A 24,225-nucleotide genomic window follows, 5' to 3' on the forward strand; every position below is an offset into this window, starting at 1 on the left:
CAGGGCAAAGCACTGCTGTCTGCAGGATCAAGTTGGGTGTGGGCAGGCAGTAAGCAAATTAATTACAAGACAGACCCTCCTGGCCAAGCTGGCTGTAATTTTTCATCATGGTAACAGTTCCTTTTCAAAAACAAAGTCTGTGTTTCTGCCACAGTATTTGAGCAGGTTGTGTATGTCAGTGCTTTGCTTTTCAGAAAGTTTACATACCAAGTTTCTGCTTGGGTTGAAGCCATCCTAATGCCCCAGGCTAGACTTGGGGAAGCTGCCTTTGCCCAGTTACCTTCTCCAACATACTCCTGTCCCTGCATCAGGGCTGGGGAGCAGAGGAGGATTTCTCTGCCCTCTCCAGCTCTCTACCTTCTGGCAGTTGTTTCTCCTTCCTGAAGCCAGAATGTGAAGGCTTGGATTAGACAATAATCTTCCATCTTCTTCCTTCTAAATTCACCATGGCTTGCAGTTCATTCTGCAGTTTTTGGCTCTGCCCAGATCCTTGCTGCAGTTGGAAAAGCAAATCATACCTAGCTACTGTTGGAAATACATCCTCAGGTAGAGTAATCAAGCTCACATAGAAATGGTAGTACTTCATAAAAGATATTTATTCGATTAAAACAAGTTATATGACAGGGTTTCGGCAATTTTAGTCACAATATCCTGTATCAAACAATGGGAAACTCCAAGAACACACATTTTTGTTATTAGAAGCAGAATATGGCATCATGGTTGCAGATACAGCACTGAAAACCTCCTTTGCATTTTTCAAATCATGGATGTATGCTCTAGACAAATTTCAGTTCTGTATTCTGTGGTATTCCTTGGCTGATATGCAAAATAATTTCACCAAGTGCAGGAATTGTTTGACTATGTACACATAACAGTGTTTACAACTGATCTTTTATGCCACCCATGACTCTGCTCACATATCTCCCACCCCAGCCCAGATATAGATATTGTCTAGTAAGGTACTATTACACAGAGAAGCAATGTAGGATTATGCAAAGCAATGTAGGATTATGCAGAATTTGGGGCCTGTTTTTTACCAGTCTGGTTGTGAAGTCAGCTTTAACACTGCTTCCATACTGACACTGGCTTTGCAGTCGGTAGGTATTTCATGCATGGCACATGTCAACATGGTATGTGGTCTGAGTTCATTTTTCTGTTGCTGATTCAGGAAGAAAAATTTAGTTACACTGTGTGGGGGGGATAGAATGTAAGAAAATAGTGCAGAAGGTAACCTCACCCCTGAGGAGTTGCAGCTGTACTAATCACCAAAAGGAACAGGCCTGCCCTTAATAGGCCACAGCTGTGTCCAGTAAGAAGAGTGCTACAAAAGAGTGGCTTAGCTGGTTGAGGAGAGACCTGGAGTTGTTGGCTGTACTTGGAAGAAGGAGTCAGTGCTGTGAGGAGCTACCCTGGAGAAATCAACAAGAAGGTATGGAACTTCTGCAATAAGATGACAACAGCACTGGACAAATTCTTTTACTGATCAAGACTACAAGACTACGCAGAGATTAACTTGAAGTGCTAGTCTGTGGGGTAAGAAAAACCAGATCAATTGTTGTCTTTGGGTCTTTGGTTTGAAATCTTGCTTTCTGTAACTCCAGAACAATCAATAGCTTGGCTCTAAGTTCACTCTATTAATAGTTTAAATTTTTTTGAGTTATTTGGTCAGTATTATGGTTGTTAATTCTAATGTTGCCTGGTGGTTACCCAGAACAGTCCACTTTTAGTTTTAAATGTGAGACTGGACCCTTCCAGTGCTGTACCCTCTAAGAGCACAGTGCATACAGTACTGTACTACATACCTTAGGTTCTTTTGATGGCTGGATCATTTTCAACCTCAATATTGAAAGCAACAAGACCATTAAATGAAAAGCCTAAATAAAAGGTCACATTTTCACTTCCAGCAGGCACTGATTCACGATGGAGTGGCAAGATCTGGAGTTCCTTGCCGTGACCTCGTATAAATAAATTTCTGTCCTTGGACCAGCCAGAAACTCTTTTGAGGTTGTCACGAATTTTGGGAACATTCCATACAGTTCCATGCAGCCACTTCATTCTCCTCTCGTCTAAGGACCCCACCATCAATTTGTCAATTTTAGTTTTGTCCACTATCTTACTTAAGCCATAACCCTTTCCCAGAAAAAAATGGGTGTAGATTCTTTTCTTTCTGGTAGGAACATCTTTCACTTTGATGTCATATAAGCGTTTCAAGGTTTGAAGAGCTGAAGTTAAAATTTCATCATTAATGGGATTAGGCTCTTTGTCTAATGCCTCATCTGGCCAGTACAGCAATGTGAGCAAAAAATAGGCACTTGCTGGAAATTGTCTCTTTCCTTTGAAGAATCTTAGACTGAGCTCACGCAGAGTTGGCAGTGGAAGGAGTTTGGCTGATCCTGGCGCTAAGCAGGCTAATGTGATGTGGCACAAAATGAAATTGATCAAATCATTGTCCTCCAACCTGTTCCTCAGTGGGTTTTCTGGATAGAAACTAAGGATCCTTTCTAGCTTTTCAGCTGACCTCTTCTCTTTCTTATCTGTTAAGAAAGACAGGATATTGGTGACATTTCCTCCACCACTCCCATAAATACTCATTTGTCTCATGAGCTGAGTGTCAGGACCATTGGTGCTGTCATCTAGAAGTGATGCTGAGATGAAGAATTTAGCGTATACAGCTGCTTGCTTTCTCAGCCATTTTCTGGGATTATGAATTTGTTCTTCCTTATCATCATTTTCATCATCCTTCTCCTGGTTTTTATCTGTTTGGAAGTAACTTAGTTCTTCTGAAATCCATTCCAGAGCATTGTACAGGTTCTGGCGCAAGCCTTTCAAGCGGGAATGAAGCCTTCCCCATGGTCTTTTTATGTCTTCAGGAATGTAATCTGTGGTGAGATATTTCACAAGCTCAGTATGTTCCCTCTCTGGACCTCTGTGGAATACAGGCAGTGTGGACAAAAATCGAAGAAGGCGACAACCTACTTCTACTTCTCCAAAATAGCCAGCGTTGTTCATACTTTCACGTTCTTCCTTTGCTGCCTGTTGTGCAGCCCTGAAGCATTTCATAGCTTCAAGAGCAAGCAATATCTTCTCAGTGATCCTTTCAGGAGTATCTTCCTCTGTCATTTTATCCACAGTGAAACTAAACCATTTCCTGTAGACTTGACCTTCTGTATCCAAAATAAAAGAATCAGTTGGCAAATGTGATTTTGCAACATTTGCCCAGTATTTAGCATCTTCAAATTTTTCATTGCTGTAATTTAGTCTGGCAAGCTGCTGGGCAAAAAAAGGATCTTTTCCAAGGAGTTCATACGCAGCTTTTAAAACAGCAATGGCTTTTTCACAGTCTTCGGTTTCACAGACTTGTTCAATGAATGGGGAGAAGAGAGTGTCAGTATTGTCCCCCCTGCTTCTTTTATCACGTCGAATAAACAGATGTCTGATAAACCTTCTGAATTCTTCTCGTCCAAATCTGTTTTCAAAGAGTGTCTTTTCCTGAAGAAGATTTGTTGCAATTTGACTTAGTGATTGATTCCCTGAAAGTTGATGCAGAATTTCTTTTGCAACCAGGCAGTGTATTATCCGAATAGTTGAAATATAAGTGGTGCTTTCCCTTAGCTCAATGAAAATCATTCTTGCTTGTTCACTCAAGTGATGCTTGAAATCGTATGCTCTTGCTGTACTCTCTGTATATGCCCCCAGGCCCAGAAAAGCCTCACAGTGTGACAGGGAAAGGTATGAGTTTGGTACATAGCAGTTGAGCAGAGCAATGTAACGCATCAAGCAGGTGTCACGAGAGGAAAGGTCGATGCCTTGCAGGATGTGCTCTACCATGTCTGATACATATGTTTTACTGAACTCCTTACACATCAGCACAAATGTAAGTATGAATTCTGGTTTATCATATTTCTGCTGCAGATTTTCAAGTTTGGTGTTAAACTGCTCTTTCTCTAAATCTGTCAGTTTGTGAGTGACAGCAACTGTGTCCAGTGGCGAAGCCTTGCAATGCCTTTCAGGGTCATTGAATCGTCTGCAGCATATGAGGATGAAGTAAGGCCTGGAGGTATTCATTTTCCTGGCTGCTGCAGCCTCTATTAACTCACTCTGTAGGTCCTCCAGGTACTCATCATCATAATCTTCGATCAGGAGCAGCACAGGAAAGCAGTGAATTATTTCCTTTTCTTCATAATCTCTAAGGGCGAGCACATGGTTACAAACAGTTAAGGGTGGATAGGAGGTCTTGATAACAGCACATCTAAAACGCTTCCTGTTTTTCCATAGAACTTGCCGTGCTATTGTGCTTCCTCCACTCCCAGGATGGTGAAATATCTTTAGTTTAGCCACAGAATAATTGTGTCCACCTCCTCGTAAAATGCCATCCAGCAGTTTGCTTGCCTCTGCACATGCGCTACGTTCAATGATGTCCCCACAGTGTTTATTATCAGCAAGCCACAAGTTTTCCCATGTGATTTTTCTCCCACGGTAAAAATCTTGTTCTATTTCTTGTTTTTGTTTTTCAGTCCAAAGATTTAATTTGATATCATCACATTGATCAGTACAAAGGATTTCTAGGGAACACAATTTCTCTTCTTCCCGCAAGGGAAGTGTACACAGGCCTCCAGTGGAAGCTGGCAGGTGTCTGGGTTGGGCTGTAGAAGGCAGCATTGACTGGATGGTGGCATCTACGTGACTGAGCTTCATACCCACAACACTGCGTTGTTCCAGGGTCTCAATGCTGCAGGATTCCTGAGCTAGATTAGCCCACTTCCTGTAATTGTCTCTGGACTCTGCAATGCAGATGATGTACTCCATGCCATTCATCTCTGTATAGAATTCCTGAAAAGTGTCCACAAGTGGTTTCTGCACTGGTGACAGCAATAGAAAAAGCACAATGAAAGAGCCCTCTGGCAGAATTTCCTCGCAGATACAAGTAATTACTTTCTTCAGGTATTTCTTTTTTGTTCTAATCCATGTATTTTCATCACAAGCTTTCTCATCTCCAAGGAAGTCACTGCGCCCATTGCAGAATATCCAGCTGGTCTGATCAAACAGCTTCTGAGAGGGAGAATTATCAGTCTTAATTTCTTTGAAAAAATCCTGTAAGAAATAAGAACTTGTTTCATGGTGCTCTTTGTATTTGCTGTACAGCCCTGACACATTAGAATGTTCATCAAAGTCAAAGACACAGAAAATGTTCAAGTGCATTAAAAAGTCGATGTGGTTCAGATTATCCTGTTCACATCTGTTTGTGACAAGGATGTACCGTAGGGAATCATCCATGTAGCTTTTGCCATCATTTAATAGAATTGATAACTTTCTTCCTAAATCTTGAGGTATTTCTGTAGGTACTTGTGTGCTGGAGAGCTCAGCTCTTTCTCTTTGAGCATCCCTGTCTGGCATGGCTTGAATGAAAGCAGTGAGTTTGCTGCGCTGCACAGGCTCAGACTTCGCTCCCAGTCGCTGGTAGAGAGCTGGTTCTTTGGTCAGGATCACCTTCTGACTGCTTTCGTTGTATTTTGGCAAATAAACTTCAAAGCAATTGTTCTTTACCAAGCTGAATGTTGGTTCAATGTCAACCTCCACTACAAATCTTTGTTCTTGAGAGTCTTTTGAAATCACTTCAACAAATACAGGTGGATGAATACATTTCCTTGCAATTTCTTGTAAATTATTGCAAAAGCACTTTTCTATATTATAATCCAGAGCATCAACAAAGTCTTCTCGTTTTTTGACCTTTATGCCGACGATCTGTCCGTGTTTCCAGCCCTTGTTCTCAACACTGTCCATGACACCAAAATGGATGGTGCCATTTGTTCGAATGTTCATGCAGGCTGAAGCAAATCGTATCACTTCAGAGGCAAATTTTGATTGCAGCTGTTGTTTGTTCAGTTCTGCAGCAGTGTCACAGGATTTGTATTCGTGGCAAGGAATGATTAAATCACTGACTCCTGATTCTGGAGGAAGAACCGTGTCCTTCACGTATCTGAAGTTGGTGTCCTGACTTCTAAATGGCCGATAGTTTCTGACCTCTAAAACTTCAGCAGCACTTGGAAGCGGGGATTTCTTGCTGCTTTTTGGCTTCTTGCCAGAAGCAGGAGCTGTGCTCTCGCTGCTCGTGGTACCCACAGCACCAGAGCTGCCTTCACTCGCCGTGCCCTGAGCAGGGGCATTGCTGGCTCTGGCTGGGGCTGTTTGTGCATCCCTTCTGTCGCGTGTTTTGCTGCTGGAGTCCTCAGCTTGCTCTGCGTTGTCCTGCAGCCGCAAAAGTTCATTTCTCTTGTGGATTAAGATCTGGATTTGGCCTTTCTTCATTCCTATGTCTTTGATGAGGAAAGACTCATCCAGTTCCATTAATGCTGGACCTGTCACTTCTTCTGCATGGAGTTTATCTACATACTCCTTCTTGATTCCGGTAGATTCCAGCCAGCATTTGACGTGGTTCTCAACCCATTCTCTCACAGGTAACGTTTTGTAATCTAGACATTAAAATCATGTGTTACTAATACAAACTAATGTTTGTTTGGCCACACTGAATGTTCAATTCTTTTCTTTCTACCAGTCACAGTGAGAGAGCAGGTCTTAAATATGTCACTTCTGATGATAAAGTATCCATAACCGTAATCAGAAGCAGTTCTAAATGGTGCAAGACCAGTAAATCGGCAAAGCAGGAAAGTAGGAAGGAAACTTGGAAATGATCCTCAAAGCGAGTTGAGGAAATAAAATATTTTTTGCAGGGCATAATAAGGTTTATGGGAATTGACAGGGCTGGATTCCCTAAACTGGAGAGGTTTGGGTAGATCATTTACCACTTGAGTCTGATTATTTTATTCTAAATAAAGATAGCATCAATGTACACCCTAAGATGATAGGAGTACTGATTAGTTCCCCACTAGAGAGAAATCTTTCAAATGCAGATATTAAAGCACATTGCTACATAGAAAGTAGAAATTATCTGAAAGCAATACATACCCATTGTCTTTGGTGAAGGAAATCCTGCTGTTAATGAACAAAACCCTAGAGGGGGGAAAAAGTAAGTCTTCAGATTTACAGTTCACCCTCCTGTGATAGTTCAAGCCAACTTTGGTGTTCTGTTTTCCCAACTTCCTTCCCAACTTTTTGCCCAAGGTAATTTCTGTACCTCTAAAGGCCTGTTCTTGCCAGCTGTGCTGCTGCTGTGTGCCTGTGTGAAGGCAGCTGCTCCTGCCTCTGCACACGTGGTGGATGTGACAGAAGCAGGGGGTTGCTGTAGAGGTTTGTGCTGACAGCTGAGCCCAACAATTCCTTCTGTTACGTCCTGGAGAAAAGGAGGCCCCTGACCACTGCATCCCCCAGGTTCTGTCTCTTAACTTTTTATTGCTTTATCTCATTTTCCCTGCCTTTAGTTCTTTCACACTTGCTTTTTCCCCTGCTCCTTTTTCACGGGTACACTTCTCCCCTGCTTCTTCTCTTGTCCCACATCTGTTCTGCTGCTTACCAAAATTTCCAAGAAGCAGTTTGACTCACTGCCCAACCCAGCAGAAGGTTTTCTGTTTAGTGGGGTGTCCTCCCCTGAGTCGTGCCATCCTTCCTGTGCCCAGCCTCCATTCCAGGGGTTCAGGATGGGTGGCAGCACGGACAGCCTGTTCTGTACTGCAGGAGGAATGGGTTTGTTATGAATGGAGTTCTATATGTCTGATCTAATAAACAACAAAATTTAATTTAGCAGCAATTTTATATAAATGAATACAATCAAGTATATTAAATATAATCAAGCATATACAGAAATTTGGCAGTGATTAATTAAGTATGATTAAGGTTTGTATAAAGCATAAGCAAAACTGACCAGGGTATGGGGACGGTTTCTCACCGTGCCTCACGTATGAAACAAAGGAATCCAAACCCAACTTATCTACTGCATGCTAGTACATATTCATCAGTATTTTCCTGTAAATCTCCTCCTGTTTTCAAATATTGAAATCTATGTCACTATACTGCACAGCTCATGCTCCATTTGTTGTTGGGGGTCTCCTGGCTCTGGTCTTTTCGGAGGAAGGCTCGCTGTCTGCCTTGCTGTCCCCTGAATAACCTTACAGGTTGCACATGGACATTAAGCTTTGTGTTATGTAAGTAAATATTATATTCCAAATAAGTATTATCATTTCATAGATAAAACCACTACTATAGATTCTGTATCTGAAATTGTCCCAACTTTGCCCATCCCATGGCCAATTCTGCTTTGGGAATCGTCCCAGCTTTGTTTGCCCAAGGCCAATTCTGTTTTGGGATCTTGTTTATGTCAGTACTACAGCCTATATCCTGGTTTTCACAAATAACAAGTGCAAAGGGACACATTTGCTTTGTAACACTAATCACATATACTTTTCCTTTTTATTTTATAACAATTATTTTCTAAAATAGTGATATAGTTACAATTTTGTAGCAAGAATCATATCTGTTAATCACAGGTTCAATACCCCTGCTCAGTGTGACATGCAGCAGTAACCACAGCCCGGTCACAGGGAAAGGTGCACTGTGCTGGTGCTGCTGTTGCTTCTCTTACTGTAGTGGGGAGACTCAGCTCTGTGCTTCAGCCAGCTCCACCCCTGCAGCTCGTGGTGCTAAAACAGTGTCAAAGGAGCTGTCCAGCTGGTCGAGGTCTCCACAGTATCTGCAGGTGTAATGGTGGTGACTGGGGAAAGGAGAAAACCTTGGCAGGAGGTGGGTTCAGCAGAAGGGGGTGGTCCGGGGAGATACCGCCCCGGGAGGGCAGGGTATGCTGGAGAAAGCCAACGAGTGCACATTAACCCTTTCTGCATCGGTCAGCCCTGTGCAAGCCTTGGCTGAGGCACAAACATGGCTGGAGCTCTGGTGTGAGCAGGAGGCTCTGAGAGGGGAGCCTGTTACGGGACTGCCCTGCTGAGCTGCAGCTGTAAGGCATCCCTCAGAGTAAGTGTAACCAGGCTGGTTATGAAAGTGGTGGGAGATGGCTTTCCACTGGCACTTGGTGCAGCCTTCCCCGATAAAGACGGCTAAAAATGTCCCCGAAATAGTGATCTTTCAGTGCCTTTGGCCACCTCCCAGGGCTGGGCTTGTACTGTGGAATCCCGTCCCGCCCTTGTCTCTCTGCCCCAGCCCCCGGTGAGAGCTGACGTCAGGAAAGCGCTTCAGAGCAGAGAGCCGGGGAATCGAAACTGGAACGGAGGCTGAGCAGAGCTGGGCGAGGCTGGGGCAGCACGGCTGGAGGGGGCCCGCGGGTCCCTGATGCCTCCTGGATCTGGGAGCGGAGCACTCGGGGTTTGCGCTCCAGGGGCTCTGGGGAGCACTCGGGGTTTGTGCTCCAGGGGCTCTGGGGAGCACTCGGGGTTTGCGCTCCAGGGGCTCGGGGTACCCCGGGCTGCACGGGGGGCACGGAGCGGGTGCGGGCAGAGCTGTCTGATCCCCGCTGCCGCCTCCCCGAGCTGCTCCCAGCCCCGTGGGGTGGCCGGGGCACAGAGCTGGGTGGGCGGCCGTGGAGGCACAGGCTCACTTTTGGTTAAACCCGGCCCCAGTACAGCACCCCACCCTGCTGAGAATGAGCAGCGCTCGGAGAGCTTACCTTGCAGAGCCGAGTGTCCCCAGCGCGGTCTGCCCGCAGGGAAAGGTTTCCAGAGGAGGAAGGGAGGGAGGGAAGGTGCTCCAAGACCTCTGGTGCCAGGCTCGGCACGGGCAGCAGTCTGAGCACTGTGGGTGTTCTGCGGCTCCCGCGCGTCTCTTGAAAATTATTCCGGAAATAAAAAGAGGAAACTGCTTTAGACAAATATTCGTGGTTCAAGTCTCCACCCACTTCACAGCAGTGCTGCTGCTGATTGGTGCTGCTGATACAAATCCAATCGCTTCAGCCTCACCGAAAAAAGGTGTCAGAGGTATATGTCCAAAAATATAATGTGGAATGTATTTCTTCTTTGTTTTGTATTTTAAACTTTCAGACCCATCTCACTGCCCTCTATATGAGCTACCTACTCACTCCAGGCGCCCCCACCAAGTAGTGGAGAGGCTGGGAGAGGCTCCTGGGCCCAGGAAGGCTGGGCTGCAGCAGAACTGTCTCGGTGGCTTTCTGTTTCCTGTAAAGCACGTCATCAGTCACCAGCTCAGTTTCACCCAAACTATTTATTTGTGGGTATTTCTTTATCACACAGCAGCACAAAGAGCTGCCATTTTATCTCAGCTGTGCACCTGCCTCAGGCACCAGGCTGGAGGGGGCTGGTGCCTGGGGTCTGTCAGAGACACCAACGAGGCTCTCGTGCCTCAGGGAGGCTCCCCCCGGCCTGAACAACTCCTGCAGCCGCTGCTGGCCCAGCAGGCAGAGATGGTTTGAGCAGGCTCAGACACCGCAGGCAGGACCAGGCTGCTGCAGGCCTTGGCCCTTCCCTGCTCAGCTCTGCCAGCTCCAGGCCTGCTGGGTTCCCTGGCCACACAATGGCACTCAAAGCTGTGGGGTTTTAATCCGAGTCTTTATTTAGTAGATTTATAAAAGACCTTTACATGAGAAATACAAAAATATGAAATAGGCTTTGAATCTTGGTAGGTAAAATTACCGTTATTTTTTCAAGCTTTAGAACATGTAACCTGCACAGTTTGGCATCTTAGGTCAATTGCTCTCACACATTGTAAAAGTAGGAAAAAACATCCTGTAAAGTATCTCCAGAAAAATAGCTGTACTTACCCCATCATCCATGGGATATTACTAGCAATAATTTATTTAAGACACAATGGCACAGTCATACAAACTGTCACTTTGTAATTTCTCCTTTAATTATTTCCATTGAAAGATGCAGTATCACTTTCCTCTTCCAGTTGTTATCTGATGATTAAATATAAAGACAAAACTGATTAAGACTGATTTGGCATGCTTCATACTTGTACCACGTGGATTTGATACCACTTTGTAGTAAAAATTAAATAAATATAAATACATTAAATAAATATATTGTAAAAGAACACCCCAGTTACATTAGAATTCAGCATTTCTTCATCCTAGCACACACGTGACACTTTGCCACAGCTTCGGGGCCAGTGTAAAGAAATACTGCACCTTTAAGCACACAGGCTCCCATGGATGGAATAACCAGCCCACACACACAGGAAATGGGGTTCTGTGGCACCCCTTAAACACTGCCCTGATTTCACTGCTCTCAGCAGCTCTTGGCTCCTGTTTAGCTCTTTTTCCCAGGACTCATCTCACCCCTGGCTCTGTGGCTGGGGCCTTTCCTTAGCCCTTGAGGGACATTTGCAGTTGATGAGTCACAGGCAGCTCCCAGCTGCCATTGCTGTTTGCTGCAGGTACTTCAGCAGATCTGTTCTCATACTGGGAGTTAAGCTGTTCAACCTGTTCTGCGAATACTGAACCTGTTCTGCTTCATATTAAACAACAAGGCTTATTTTCAGAGTAGGAAAACCTTGAATTGATGTTTCAAGTCAGTATTTTTTAAAACTCTTTCTGCTCAAGTATAAGGGACTAACTTTCCAGAGTAGTACTGGTTAAACAGAAATGGTACTTTCACACCATTTTTAGGATAATCATGAATGATTCCCTTTACAGTCACTGGTGCCTAATGTGGCAGCAGTGCAATGGCAGGTTCAGATAATTTGCTGCAACCAAAGGGCTCCTTTTGCACATCCCAGTCCCAAGTAATTATATGGTTTCAATCACTGAATTTGATTTTTTTTTTGTAGTAAAACTCATCCATTACAAAATCATGTACAGTACAGGGATATTGAGTGATGGTTATGTCCAGCTTTTGCTCTTCATTTCCACAGTCTTGAAAACTGGCTTGGAGTCAGTAACTCCATCGCCAGGGTTCATCGCTTTCCACTGGCGCCCTGAGCTCCACCATGTCCTGCTCCAGCACAGCCACAGGTACAAGGCACTTTTTGGAAGCTTGGTTTCTTCAGAGAGAGAGAATTCAGCTCTTTGATCCCACTTTTCCCTGCTAAGGGTAGGCCTGTGCTTGGAATGTTGGTCCCAGAGAAGAAAGCTCCATCCCTCTCCTCTCAAACCGTGTCTCCTGTAAGGCTCAGCTCTGCAGAGTCCTCAGCATAGTAATGCTGGAAGAGTCTTTCCTGGCAGCAGATGTGCATAGCATGGTATGTGTGCAGGAGCAGGCGAGGGAAACGAGCTGTGAAGTAACACACAAAATCATCTGGGATGGAGCCCAGGGTCTCCTGCACTTCGGGAGGCAGCTCCCTGTAATGGTGCTTCTGTGGAGGAAAACAAGAGGGAAAAGCTCAGTCAGAGGGTTTGCTCAGAAGCCTCTTGTAAACAGAGTGCTGGCGTTCCTGGACACAGTAACCTCCTACTGGGCTCTTGTAAAGGAGCCCAGTACCTAAATCAGGGTCTGATAGAGGCTGGCAACAACAGCAGCCAGAGACAGGAACCCAGAGTGCACGAGGAAAAGACCCCTTTACCTTATTTCTCATTGCCCTCAGAAGGTCCCGGACGGAGCCACCTTTATAGGATCTGAATTTTCGAAGATCTGCAAGAGAAACAAATTGTTTTGTGTGTTGTGATGCAGTTTTAGGTGCTGGGGTGTTTGCCTGCAGCCACAGATCCTTGTAGGTGTGTTTCAGTACATAAACATGTACTTCCATTTGAAGAAACACTTTACTGGCAAGTAACAGTGATGTGCCAGAACTGAGACAGTGTTAGCCTTACTTTCCTGTCCCAGCAAACAGCAAACTGTCAAAGTGCTGTCCCTTACCTGTCTGAAGAGGAACAGTGATGTGCTCTCTCCAGTCCATTTTCACCACTTCTCTTCCACCTCTTTCCAACTGCTTGACTATTGGACCGTCTAAAGATTCTTTCTCTATCCGGTCACTAACATCCTGGAAGAGACATTCAGATTATTTCTAGTTTTATTTCCAAGTTCTTCCCAGTATTTTTAAATTGCTGCTTCTGGCCCATTACAGCCCGTCCTAGTAGTAAAGTTAGAATTCTACTCCATGACAGCACTTGGGAATAGGATACAGAAGTTTCTGAGATTATTTGTTTCACCCTCTTCCAAAGCCTTTTTAGCACAGAGGAGAAGATAAGGCTGGAAAGGATCTCAAGCCCTCAGCCATTTCCCACCCCACATCAGGATTCAGTGCTTGTTCACTCTTGTTCTTGAAAACCCTCCTGGCCATGTTCTCTGTGGGTACTGCAGCTGTGGGTGCTGCTTCTCCCACCAACTGACCTTGGTACCATCAGCTCTGGCCCCTCTGACAGATCTGCTGTGAGACTGAGCCAATTGCTTAGGAGCTCCAGCCATGTTTTACAAGTGGGCTGCCTCACTCCTCTCAGTAAGGCTGAGGATTCTGTGACCTCAGGCACAAAAGAGAGACTGAATTCAAGACCTGAAAAAGCTCTGAGAACCGACAGGAGAGAAAAGGTCATCACAAACCTGAAAGAACTGGAGCTGTTTTTCTAGACTCCAAAAGAAGGGGTGTTTGAGCACACAGCTGGCAGATGGCCGTTTCTGAGGGTCCATGTTTATCATCTGCTCTATTAAATCACGAGCAACAATGTCTTCTGCAAGGAAGAGTGTGCAAGGAAATTTACTTCTTTTGTTTTATTTTCTCTATGTTCTTAAGCTGTAGTAAAAAGTAAAATTTTGTAATTTTATAATATTTTGTACTTCAGAAATTCATTATGGTCTCTACTTCCTCCTGTCCTACTAGCCCAAGTGCTGCCCTCACAGATGTGCTGGACAACCAACAGAAAGACTATCAAAGACTAAGAATATCAAAGTTCAGCTCTCTCTTTCTTTAAATACAGGAAATAACTTCACAGTCAAGACTACAGAGTTGCCCTGGGGCACTAACTCCAAGAACTGTAGGCCCTTTACTTCAGGAGGACCTGAGGAGTACAGCCAGTACTTTCCTCTCTGCCAGGCTGGGGGTCACTGTGGGCCTTGGTGCTGTCACTGGTGCTGGTGTTCAGCAGCCTGGGCCCTCAGTGATCCCTGCAGTGCAGTCCTTACCGTGCCTCCCTGCCTCCAGAGCCTCCAGGCTGTATGCTCCCAGCAGGATGTTGGCTTGCCGCTGCAGGGACTTGCCAAAGGGATGGCCACCTTCAGACACCACGTAATAGAAGACACAGCCAGCTGAAAAGATGTCCACGGTGTATGTCTGCAAAGAAACAGCCTTCACTAGCACTGACATCTCTGACATCTTTCCCCCCTGGAAGCTCTGATTCTCACAGGGTGGTTATTTTGCATCTGAGAGCAGAAGGAAATTTCCTGACTCACAGATTTGAGCTGCAAGGCAGCCTGGAGGCCCAGGCACGAGGTGCTGCCTCTTTTAGGGTCTGGCCTGGTGCTGGGCAGCCTGGGAAGGGTGAGCACTTACAGGGTTCTCTTTGCAGGGACTTACAGGGTTCTCTTTGCAGTCTTCACTCAGCATCTCTGGGGCGATCCAGCCCTCAGTGCCCGGCACGCCCGAGCGGCGGCTGAAGCTGTGCCTGCCCACTGCCAGCTTCTTGCACAGCCCAAAGTCTGAAATCATGGCCTTGACCTTCCCGTGAGCGTTGGGCATCGAGATGAGGATGTTGTGGGGCTTCAGGTCCCTGTGGACTGTTACAAACACTCACTTGTCCACTCAGGCAGTCCCAGCAATCTTTGTAAATTTTTAAGTGAACCTTTCACAAGGCTGAACCACCATTCATGAAACCAAAGTCATAACTTCAAATGATTTTCATTGGTAATTTCTTTTTTTTTATTCCACCACGTTCTATATGATCCTTATCTAAAAACTTCAGCACCTTGCAGCAACAGTAGGGACTTGCTTTAGTACTCCAGGGCTGCAGAATGTTGCAGGGACAAGGCCAGTGTCAAATAATAGAACCACAGAATGGTTTGGGTCCAAAGGGATCCAAGGTTCATCTCATTCCAACTCCCCTGCTAAAGGCAGGGTCACCTTCCAATAGACCAGATGAACAGTACCAGACCAGTTAACTTTACAGCTAAGAAAATGTAGTCCTCCATCCAGTCCTGAAAGGGGAGGCATTCTTACCAATATTCAGGGAGTGCAGGTAAGCCAGCCCAGATGTTGTCTGCTGCAGGAGAGTGATGGGTTGTAAGCCATGGTGGCTGAAGGCCTTCTGCTCAACATACTGCAACAGAGAACCAGGAGAGTCAGCCCCAGCACTGCTTAGAAGCTGCATAAATAATACATCCATGCACTTCACTACTAAAAGATAAATGGATAAATTTTGCTAGCTGGTAACACATAGCAAAGAGCTTTTTTTTTGGCTGAACGTGATGATCTCTAAAGTCTCATTCAGAGCTCGAATTCTGTATAGCACTGTGCTCCAGAAAGAAGAACAGTCTCCAAAGTCTGCATGGTAGGAGGGGGAGGATGACTAGATGGGAGTCCTTCACAAGAAGTTAAAAATCAAAGGACAACAGCTTCTCTCCATAAATCAGTCCAGGGATAGGGATGTCTTTCTACAGGTTTGGAAACACCCCTGTTCTAGGAGCCTGGAATTTTTACAGAGGTGACAGTGGGAGTAAATGGGACATCCCCTGTGACAGGCGCTTCAGCAGCTGAAGGCCAAGGGAAGCGAAGGCCTTGCAGGGAGCAGATGCTGCCCAGCCCTGCTCACCTCCTGCAGGGTGGCGGCGCAGAGCTCGGTGGCGATGTACTGGAACTGCCGGTCCCGCTCCGTGCAGAAGTAGCGGATCACGTTCGGGTGCTCGTCGGACTCGCGCAGCAGCTGCACCTCCCGGTCTGCGAAGCTGAAGCACTCGGGGAGAATCCTCTTCACTGCCACGTCACGGTTGTCAAAGGAGCCCCTGCAGCCAGGGAGGGAAGGCACAACAACAATTCACACTCTGGAGCCACGGCATGTACAGAAAACCTGACAACAGGAGCCATTGTAGAGGCCAATGAAAGCAATTCCTGTGCTGGAAATGGGAACACTTGGCCAGTAAACACTTCTTAGGGAAGGAAAGTAGTTTTTGCTGGTGAAGACAATGCATGAAAATATTCCTGGCACATGCAAAAAGTTTCATTTCTGTTCACAGTAGATGTGAGGGCTTTTATAAAAAAACAAATTAAAAGGACCTAATTCAAACACAACATTGGTCTGTTTAATGCACACATTCTTTTCTACCTGTAAACAATTGTCCCTTCAGCACCATGGCCCAGTACATCTTTAGGGTTAAACGAAATCTTGCCAACAATCACTCGGTTTGCTTCTTCATCTGAACAAGAAAAGAAAAACAAGCACTGGTTTAGGATGGGGCAAGGCAGCCTTTTACAACTGCACAGACCTTGGGGCCAGTCTGTAAAAGTCTTTTAGCTCATGTTCAAATTTAACATACATATGATCAAAGGAAATGAACATGTCCATGTTGGTATTTACTCTGAGTAGGCAAATAGTGTGTGGTGACCCAATGAGCCAAGATCAAGAATCAAAACACATTTACACACACCTTATGGCTCATGGCTGTGAGAAATGAGTGGTACTCAGCAGCCAAACTCTTTCTAAAAGTTGATGCTGCATTTAGGAAATGCTGGCTGACAGTCATGGAAGTGGGTTTAGTAGCCTTTGAAGGGAAAATGAGTGCACAGGAACACCAGGCAGGAAGGTTGTGCTGCCTAATCCCCATTTCTTGAGTCCAGTTAATCATAATACATGTTTTTATTTAAATGAGTATCTCCCTGGAATGGCTGCAAGTGACAGGAACACACTGCCCTGGGCAGCACAAGCCCACAGCTGGCTGTTATTGTAAAGCAACAATCCTGCTGAGGTGCAGGGCCCAGCCTGAATGGTTCTTTTCATCTTGCTGAGCTATGAAGTATCATCAATAACTGTTCTGCTGTACCATCACACAGACTGGGGAATAGAAACAAAATAAACCACACTGAGCCAACTTTACCTCCCTCTTCTTGCTCAGTGGAGAGGCAGCTCCCAACATCAGATGTGGAGATGTTGGAGTAGGCAGAGTGGTTTGAAGCTCGGGGGGACAGGTTTGGGGTGCTGGCAGCTGAGCTCTCAGTCCGGCCGTACGACGTGTCCAGGAAATCTGCCTCAGGTGGGAGCTCATTGGGAGCACCAAAGGGCAGCTTCTGCTGCTGCAAGAGCTGGATCTTCTCTTCCAGCTGGTGCTGCCTCTGCTGCTGCTGGTGGACACTCTGTCAGAAAGGACCTCAGTGAAGCTTTGGCACTCAGGTCACGCAAGGGGACGCTACAGCTTCTGGGGAGCCACTCCTAAAAGGTGGGAGCCAAACTCTCCTGCCCTGTCCCTGCCAACCACACAGCCTGGGGAACGTTCACTCACAATTTCTATTTCATTCTGGACTTCCATTGCCAAGATGAGAAATCACATGGCTTGGTTTAAAAAAAGCTGTTTCTAGGTTGACCAGGAGTCTTTAAACCACAGAAGGATAAAGGCTTTGATTCAGAACCTGGAAAACCTGATGGTGGTTTCAGGTGAGGAAGAGAGGAGCAAAGCCAATAGTGCTGTGACCATGTCCAAAAAGAGTAATACCTACAAGAACCACAACTGGTGGATGGAAAAGAAAACCTCTCTAGAGCTGGCACATCTGGCCAGAGAAATCCCTGTGAAGTCAAACTTGTGCCTTTGCTCCCCAGTGCACATCTGTGAAGAGGGAAATATCCCTGGAGTGTGTCACTAACTCCTGTATCCTTTCTGGGCTCTACAACATTCCTGATGCCCCCAACACTCAAAAGCACAACAAGCCAGGTCAGCATTACCATTGGGTAGGTGATGATAAAAGCCACCCAGCCCACAAGCAGGAAAGTGCTGAGGATGATGGTGGCCATGTCCTTCAGCATGGAGTCCACTGGAGCCTCTGGCCGCGGGATGGGCCGAGCAGGAGCCTCCTCCATCTCCTTTGGAGCAGCTGGAGGCCCCTCTGTTGAGGAACCTTCAACAATGTCAATGACCTGAGGCAGAGAAAGCTCTGTTAGCTCAGTATCTCTGTGGGCAATGAGGCATTCCTAGCCAGCCTTTCTGCTGCATCATTTTTAGTCATTTCTAAACCTACCAAAGTCAAAGTTTGCATGTGGGGAATCAATGCAGCAGAAAGCCTTAACTCTGAAACAAGGAATGACACTTCCTCATACCAGTGATTCTATGTGCTAAGTACATGAACATCTGACACAGAAACTGTGAAGTAATTCCATGCATTTTCCTCCTGCATCCTTCCCCAACTTCCACTCCTTTATATTCTTATCTCATGCAGTAAGAGAATTATTCTCATCACAAACCTCTTCAATAGTGGCTTTCTCAGAGTCAGCTGGAATCACATTTTCAGGCCTCTTTGGTAAGTTGCTTGGGAATTTCTCCAGGATCTTTGTGGGGGCAGACAATGGTGTTTCATGGTGCCCTTTAAATAAAACACATTTGTTGAAACAGAAAGTTGTCCTTTTTTAGGAAAGATATCCTTGATTGCAGCAATAAATAAACATTATCTTTGCTGAAGAGTGAGAACATCACAAAACATGATGCTCGTGTATAGAGCAGGAAAGAGAAAGGAGAGGGAAAATGGAGGGCAGGGGTCACTGAGAGCTGCAGGGGAACATGAACTGCTTCAGGGAACTGCCTGACATGCAGGACAGAGGATTTTAACAAGGAAAGGGATCATGGGAAGAGAAAGATGGCACCTTAAAAAACTGAAAGTTGCACACTGTCCCTGCCCCAGAGCTCCTGTCACATACATCACTCAATTATCACCAGTCATCACTTAAAGCTGAACCTCAGACAGTTACTCATTTTTGAAGCAAAATTATAAATGCACTGAAAGGTCAATTCCAAAATGCAGAGACTTGGGGCACACAGGACAGGCTGACAATAAATAAACATCTTCAGCCTCTGTGTTTTAATCCATTTACAAAATGGAGAAAACATGACTGTCTGATCCATATGATGAGAATTAAGGTAACAACATGCACAATAAAAAAATCCAAATGGACCTAAATACAGTATTTACAGTAAATAATGAATTACTGTACCCCTCTCCGAGGGAGGGGGCAAATAAGCAATAAATCACTTTCCACACATGGAGCACTTCACCTCGTCACAGAATAAGGCAGGAGCCTTGGGAAAAACAGAAGGCAGGTGGATATATAACACATTATTTTATATGTAAATGAAGATAAATTAGACACTATTCCTAGAATTCAGTAATTATGGCCAGGCAGGGCCTCCCACACCTATCAGCAGCCAGTCATTCCAGTAGTTGAGCTTGTGCTTTTCCTTCAGCCTGCCCGAAAACTTGACATCAGTGCTGGGCGTGATCACGCACTCGCCGTTGTCCTCAATGGTGACTCCTTCTGTCTGTGGGCCCTCCAGCAAAGGAATGGCGCTGCCACGGGGCTGCAGAGAGATCCATGTTACTGCTACTGTTACTGTGACCTTAGAATATTTAAACAGGCAACTAAATTTAAAATCTGGAGGTCAAAATGGGTGGGCAAGCAAAGATTACTGGCAGCAAAGTCACTGTGAGTAAACACGGCCATTACGCCCTCAACAGCTGCTGCCACAGCCTTGGACATTGGACCTTTTCAGGGACGTGCTACCTGGGAGATGAGATTACTCTTTTTCTGTTTTCTCCTACACTTAAGCAGGATCTGTATTGCCTACCTGGCAGCCACAACGAGCAAAACAGAACTATGATGCAGTTTCCTGTCTGTGGGGAGTTACTTTGATGAACAAACCAGCAATTTTAAGATGAACCACAAAGCACCAACAATAGCAGTAACCTCAGGTCTGCTCCTGCTGAGCCTGCCTGGCACAGTTCCTGGGGAGCTGCAGTTACTGCTTTGCAGCATTGGAAATCATCCTGGAAGTATGGTCATGTATTCTATGGTTGTTAATTGTTTCAGGAAATTCTTAATTTTCTATGCATTTGTTGATAAAAATCTCCAAACCCTCAAATTTCTGTAGTTGTTCAGTCTTCAGTGTTTGATTTTCTATTTTAATTTAATATAATTTAATGCACAATTCCATTTCCAGCTTTCTTCCCAGGCCAGGAAAGCACTCATTTCAGAAAGGCACTTTCCCACCCGGCAGCTCCCCACTCACCACGACAGTGACTCCCTCGTGCACCATGGAGGGCGACGCGTACAAACTCGTGGAGTATTTCCCCACGTACAGGGTTGGGCTGCAGAAACACAGGCACTGTTAGCAGCAGGCAAATGGATCTGTTAACATCTCAGCTAAAACCTGTGAAACCTGGGCAGCACAACCCTGCAGAACCAATGCAGGAGCTTCCCAAATCATCAGTATTTGTATCTTGAAAAGCCTTGATCTGTAAAATTATTTGAAGTACTGCTGTACTATGAAGCTTTTTTTTAATTATGAAAGCATTATCAGTTCATTATTCACAGCACCATCACTCATTTGACATAACTCGTGTCCTATTTCTGCATTTTTCAATAAATGGCATTTGCCAAAATGCTGTGCACCATTTTTGTAGTGTGAAAGGCTTCACATTAGGAAAACCAATTTAATTCCTCATTGTGAGAAACTATTCAACACAGAACATCTGATAAAACTTAGGAATATACACTCCTAAGTTTATAAGGTTTTTGGTTTGGTCTCTGACCTTTCAGACTGAAAGATCAAATATTATATAAAAGAACACCTGGAGAACTAGAAATGCTTTCATGCATTCTTTTCCCCATGTTGCAGCTTGTAGCACAACCCTTAACTGTTGTGTTTAATGACAAAGCAGTCAAATGGGCAGGGAGAAGAGAAGAATCTCAGGCTCACGTTAGTTTGCTCTTGGTCTCTGTTTCCTTAGGGAAGGGATATTTCCACTTGGTGATGTGTCCAACCTCCCCGGACATGAAGGTCAGGTAGCGCAGGGTCTCGATGCCCACGTTGGTGTGCAGGACCTTCCTCAGCCCCTCTCGCTGCCAGATGTAGAAGGCCACCACGGGGGACGCGTAATTCTGGATCCACAGCACGTCCCCGGACTCGCTGTCCACGGTCACCACCAGCCCGTCCCCGTTGGACACAAAGTGGGACATCTCTGCAAGGCACAAACGTGTGGAGCTGCCCTGGATTCTGTGGCTTTACCAATGCACAGGAACAGCTCTGGAGTGCAGTCACCACCACACCTTTCACTGCACAGCAGCTGAGCAGCAAAGCCTCGGCCAGAACCGGGCACACACAAGTCCAGCTGCCATTCAAGAGCATTGCAAGCAGGTTGTTTACCAGAGTTCAGAGTTGCTGCCTCTCCTGCCATTTCTCACTGATTTTAAGGAATCACACCTTCAAGAGCTGCACCCTGCTGAACTCAATTTACCTGAAGCTACCTAACAGGCTTTAGATATTGCAGTATGTGATGGGTAAAAATGGGCAGAAGTACATGCACCACACAAAAAAAAATCAGAATATTTTTGCTCATATACAAAACTCCATTGCAGCAGGGAGACAGCAATTAAATTCTTACTGTATTTTATGTCTTCATCAGGCAAAGTAGCTGCATAATCAAAGTAGGTGGCATTCCATCGCAGCTCCTTCTTTTTGGTGTCATACATTGTGATCGTGTACTCTGTTAAAAGATATACAGTCTGTGAAGCAAAAACACCTATGAGAGAATAGAATCAATCTTCTCAAATCTGAGACACTCCTCAAACACCACACAGCACTCACTGCTGTCAACATTTCCTTTTTTCCCAACACTGTCCTATGTAAAGGGACACATTGATAGCGAGGTTAAAGAACAAGTCTGTAACACTTATTCCTGTTTCTAGTCAGCACCTCCATGGTGTTGGTCTGACTTTACCAGGCATTTAGCACACTGCACTTGTGATGTCAGTGGAGCTGCTCTATTTCCATCTTCTTTAAACAGTTTTTTAAAAGCTGTATGTTACAGAACAAACAGTTCACAGCTGGCAGTGGAATACACCATTAATTACAATACAAATGCCATCTTGTCAACAAAAAGAATAATGGACCTACTGCCAAAGTTTAAAAACCATTATCTCTCTGCTGCTAAAATTAATAATTGTTCTGTGTACAGTCTAAAATCATAATTCACAGAAGTTTTTCCAAGAAATGAACTTGAAAACCTGAACTGACCACAGGGTCATTTGTCATGAGCCTAAACTTTAGAAATCAGAATTTTCTTTTAAACTACAGTAAAAAAAAGCATATGACCTGTTCTCCCAAGATACAGGAGGGATGTTGATGGGCAAAGACTTTCTGCAAAAGAGGAAGTCAAGGTCTGCTGTTTCTCCCCAGTCATGAGGTCAACCACGTACCAAATATCCTGCTTTTTACCTGAAATCATAATTGAAATCACATTACCATTCAGCTAGAAAAACTGCACTTCCATTCAGCTTTTCAGTCTTCTTTTTTCTTTAGTAGACTCATGGACTTAGCACAAATAAAGCATTTTTAACAAAACAGTTTTTCACAGTCAGGCTTAGGTTTGTCATTTAGCACTACTGGCCAATCCCAAATACTGGCCACAAACCCCAAACCCAAATACAATATTTAGAAGAGTAAGTACTATTGGCTGAATGATTTTTTGACACATAAAATCTAACAGAACTCTGAGTGCAGCAGATCCCAGGAGCTCTCAGATGAGGAGACTGAAGTGCTCAGGGTGAAAGACAGGAGGTGGAAAAAAAAAAAGTGAGGGTCTACACCTTACAAATTTCTTAAGGATTGTAATCCAAACATCCCACTCAAGACTAAGTGAGCCATGGCCTTAATAATTTCTTTGAAGTTAATACATGTATGTTGTGTTTGGAAGTTCAAATAAACATTTTTCTCTCATTTTCTCTCTCCAAGACTTGAAGTGGAGAACCAGAAGGAGCATTGGCCCTTCAGGAGATTTAGAAATTAAGCTCACTCTGATCTTCACATATTTTACTGTTGTGATAAGTAATAACTGTCCTTTCTTCTCCTTTTCTCCTCCCAAATCCATCTGCAGTTAGAATGAGTCAGGACAGTGAGCAATTTATTATTTGTACTGTAAATGAACTGACTGTATGTCAGACAATGGAGGATGTCTAACTGTGGTGCAATGGTATTGCTAATTTTATCCTAATTATCAGGCAGTCAATGACATTTATAATCATAAGAAGATTTTAAGTAGAAGTCATATTTTGTTGAGAGACTGCATCTCAAGAAATAAAAAATCCCCATACAAGCATCTCACTGCTAAGAAAAGGTATTTACTCCTTCAGGAAAACCAGTTGGTTTTAATCATCACAGAGGAACTGCATTCTATATTAATCAGATTTTCTGTTATCAGAAAGATTAATGAAAAATCATAATTAATACCCAAAATTAGGCCTATTTCCTTCAGTCTGTCGGGGAGTCTCTACATTTTGTTGTTGCTGAACATGTTGCAATCTAAAAGAGATAAAATTTGAGCTCACCCATGTACAGGATCCCATCAGAACTGCGACAGGGAGATGCCTGCACCAGCTCTGGAATTGTAAATGGAAGTTTCTAGGGGAAAAACAAACAAACAAACAAACAAATATACATTTTATTGGTTATTTCTATTATTATAATACCTGAGAATTCAGCCAGAGTAAATACTAAAATATTTAACAATGCCCAAGTTCCTAAGGGAAATCATAGCAGCTGAGGAAAAAATTCTCGTAGGAAGCCAAACATTTTATTTGAGTATCACCACAAAGTTTAAAAATAAAAGTCAAGCATTAAGCAGTAGCTGTGGCCTACATGCATTGGTAAGTGATTTGAAAGGTTCAGCATTTTTGTTTGCTTACTAAATCCTATAAAGATCTGCTAAAGGGGTTAGCACAGAGCATTTATTAATCTTGCTTCTGGCAGATGGTTTTAGAAATGTGTTTGGAGAGAGTGACACATCTAATTGATGTTATTTTGGATATGCCTTCCCATCAAATCACACTGAGATTATTCAGAATTTGGATAACAAACCATAAATTTTATTTGTAGTTATCATTATTTTAGCAAGTTACAGAAAATTTGTACGTGGAGACAAGAAGTGGTCTTGATATTTTCAAGTAGAAATCACTTCCTGGCAATCACAAGGTGGCACATTCTGCTCTAACAAAGTAAAAGTATGTTTTCCTTCTGCAAAGCCATGAGGTTGACTGGGGTATTTATTTAGGAAAGAATTTTAAAATATACTTACAGTCAAGCCTTCACTGTTCTTGCCACCAAGTGTGTACAAACTGCCATCATTTGGGTCTGGAAGAAATGCAGGCCTAGGATTTAAACAGCAATTATAAATGATAAAAATGTACTGTGATTC

At 44.4% G+C, this 24,225-nt stretch overlaps 2 protein-coding genes across 7 annotated transcripts in view; both read right to left on the reverse strand.

Annotated features, from left to right (window-relative positions):
- Nucleotides 1-578: 578 nt before the first annotated feature.
- Nucleotides 579-9,919, reverse strand: LOC134428924 (sterile alpha motif domain-containing protein 9-like). 5 transcript variants are annotated; one of them, XM_063175965.1, is made up of 5 exons: nucleotides 9,858-9,919; nucleotides 9,569-9,723; nucleotides 7,469-7,623; nucleotides 6,964-7,008; nucleotides 579-6,470 (listed from the first exon to the last, which is right to left on the reverse strand). In XM_063175965.1, exons 4-5 carry the CDS (start codon nucleotides 6,965-6,967, stop codon nucleotides 1,804-1,806), a joined length of 4,671 nt encoding a protein of 1,556 aa, XP_063032035.1. In that variant the 5' UTR covers nucleotides 6,968-7,008; nucleotides 7,469-7,623; nucleotides 9,569-9,723; nucleotides 9,858-9,919; the 3' UTR covers nucleotides 579-1,803. The 5 variants fall into 5 exon arrangements, with proteins under 5 accessions (XP_063032035.1, XP_063032037.1, XP_063032036.1 ...); XM_063175967.1 differs by lacking the exon at nucleotides 9,858-9,919 and adding an exon at nucleotides 8,534-8,641 and having other exon boundaries at nucleotides 9,569-9,750; XM_063175966.1 differs by lacking the exon at nucleotides 9,858-9,919 and adding an exon at nucleotides 8,534-8,662 and having other exon boundaries at nucleotides 9,569-9,750.
- Nucleotides 9,920-10,444: 525 nt separating this feature from the next.
- ERN1 (endoplasmic reticulum to nucleus signaling 1) overlaps nucleotides 10,445-24,225 on the reverse strand; it is a 32,336-nt gene continuing 18,555 nt past the window's right edge. The window contains exons 4-22 of one of the 2 annotated variants that reach the window (XM_063175970.1): nucleotides 24,106-24,178; nucleotides 23,360-23,432; nucleotides 22,128-22,250; nucleotides 21,418-21,519; nucleotides 20,733-20,994; nucleotides 20,043-20,121; nucleotides 19,172-19,334; nucleotides 18,227-18,345; nucleotides 17,711-17,902; nucleotides 16,872-17,127; nucleotides 16,103-16,193; nucleotides 15,593-15,782; nucleotides 15,001-15,100; nucleotides 14,362-14,561; nucleotides 13,971-14,118; nucleotides 13,392-13,519; nucleotides 12,711-12,834; nucleotides 12,418-12,485; nucleotides 10,445-12,210 (exon numbers count right to left, since the gene is read on the reverse strand). In XM_063175970.1, the coding sequence (XP_063032040.1) occupies nucleotides 12,004-12,210; nucleotides 12,418-12,485; nucleotides 12,711-12,834; nucleotides 13,392-13,519; nucleotides 13,971-14,118; nucleotides 14,362-14,561; nucleotides 15,001-15,100; nucleotides 15,593-15,782; nucleotides 16,103-16,193; nucleotides 16,872-17,127; nucleotides 17,711-17,902; nucleotides 18,227-18,345; nucleotides 19,172-19,334; nucleotides 20,043-20,121; nucleotides 20,733-20,994; nucleotides 21,418-21,519; nucleotides 22,128-22,250; nucleotides 23,360-23,432; nucleotides 24,106-24,178 (2,698 nt within the window). In that variant the 3' untranslated portion in view covers nucleotides 10,445-12,003. Of the gene's footprint in view, nucleotides 12,211-12,417; nucleotides 12,486-12,710; nucleotides 12,835-13,391; nucleotides 13,520-13,970; nucleotides 14,119-14,337; nucleotides 14,562-15,000; nucleotides 15,101-15,592; nucleotides 15,783-16,102; nucleotides 16,194-16,871; nucleotides 17,128-17,710; nucleotides 17,903-18,226; nucleotides 18,346-19,171; nucleotides 19,335-20,042; nucleotides 20,122-20,732; nucleotides 20,995-21,417; nucleotides 21,520-22,127; nucleotides 22,251-23,359; nucleotides 23,433-24,105; nucleotides 24,179-24,225 lie in introns of both variants that reach the window. The other variant, XM_063175969.1, reaches the window with a different exon arrangement.

This window comes from Melospiza melodia, chromosome 24 (genome assembly GCF_035770615.1).
Source record: "Melospiza melodia melodia isolate bMelMel2 chromosome 24, bMelMel2.pri, whole genome shotgun sequence".
In the NCBI taxonomy this organism is placed as follows: Eukaryota; Metazoa; Chordata; class Aves; order Passeriformes; family Passerellidae; genus Melospiza; species Melospiza melodia.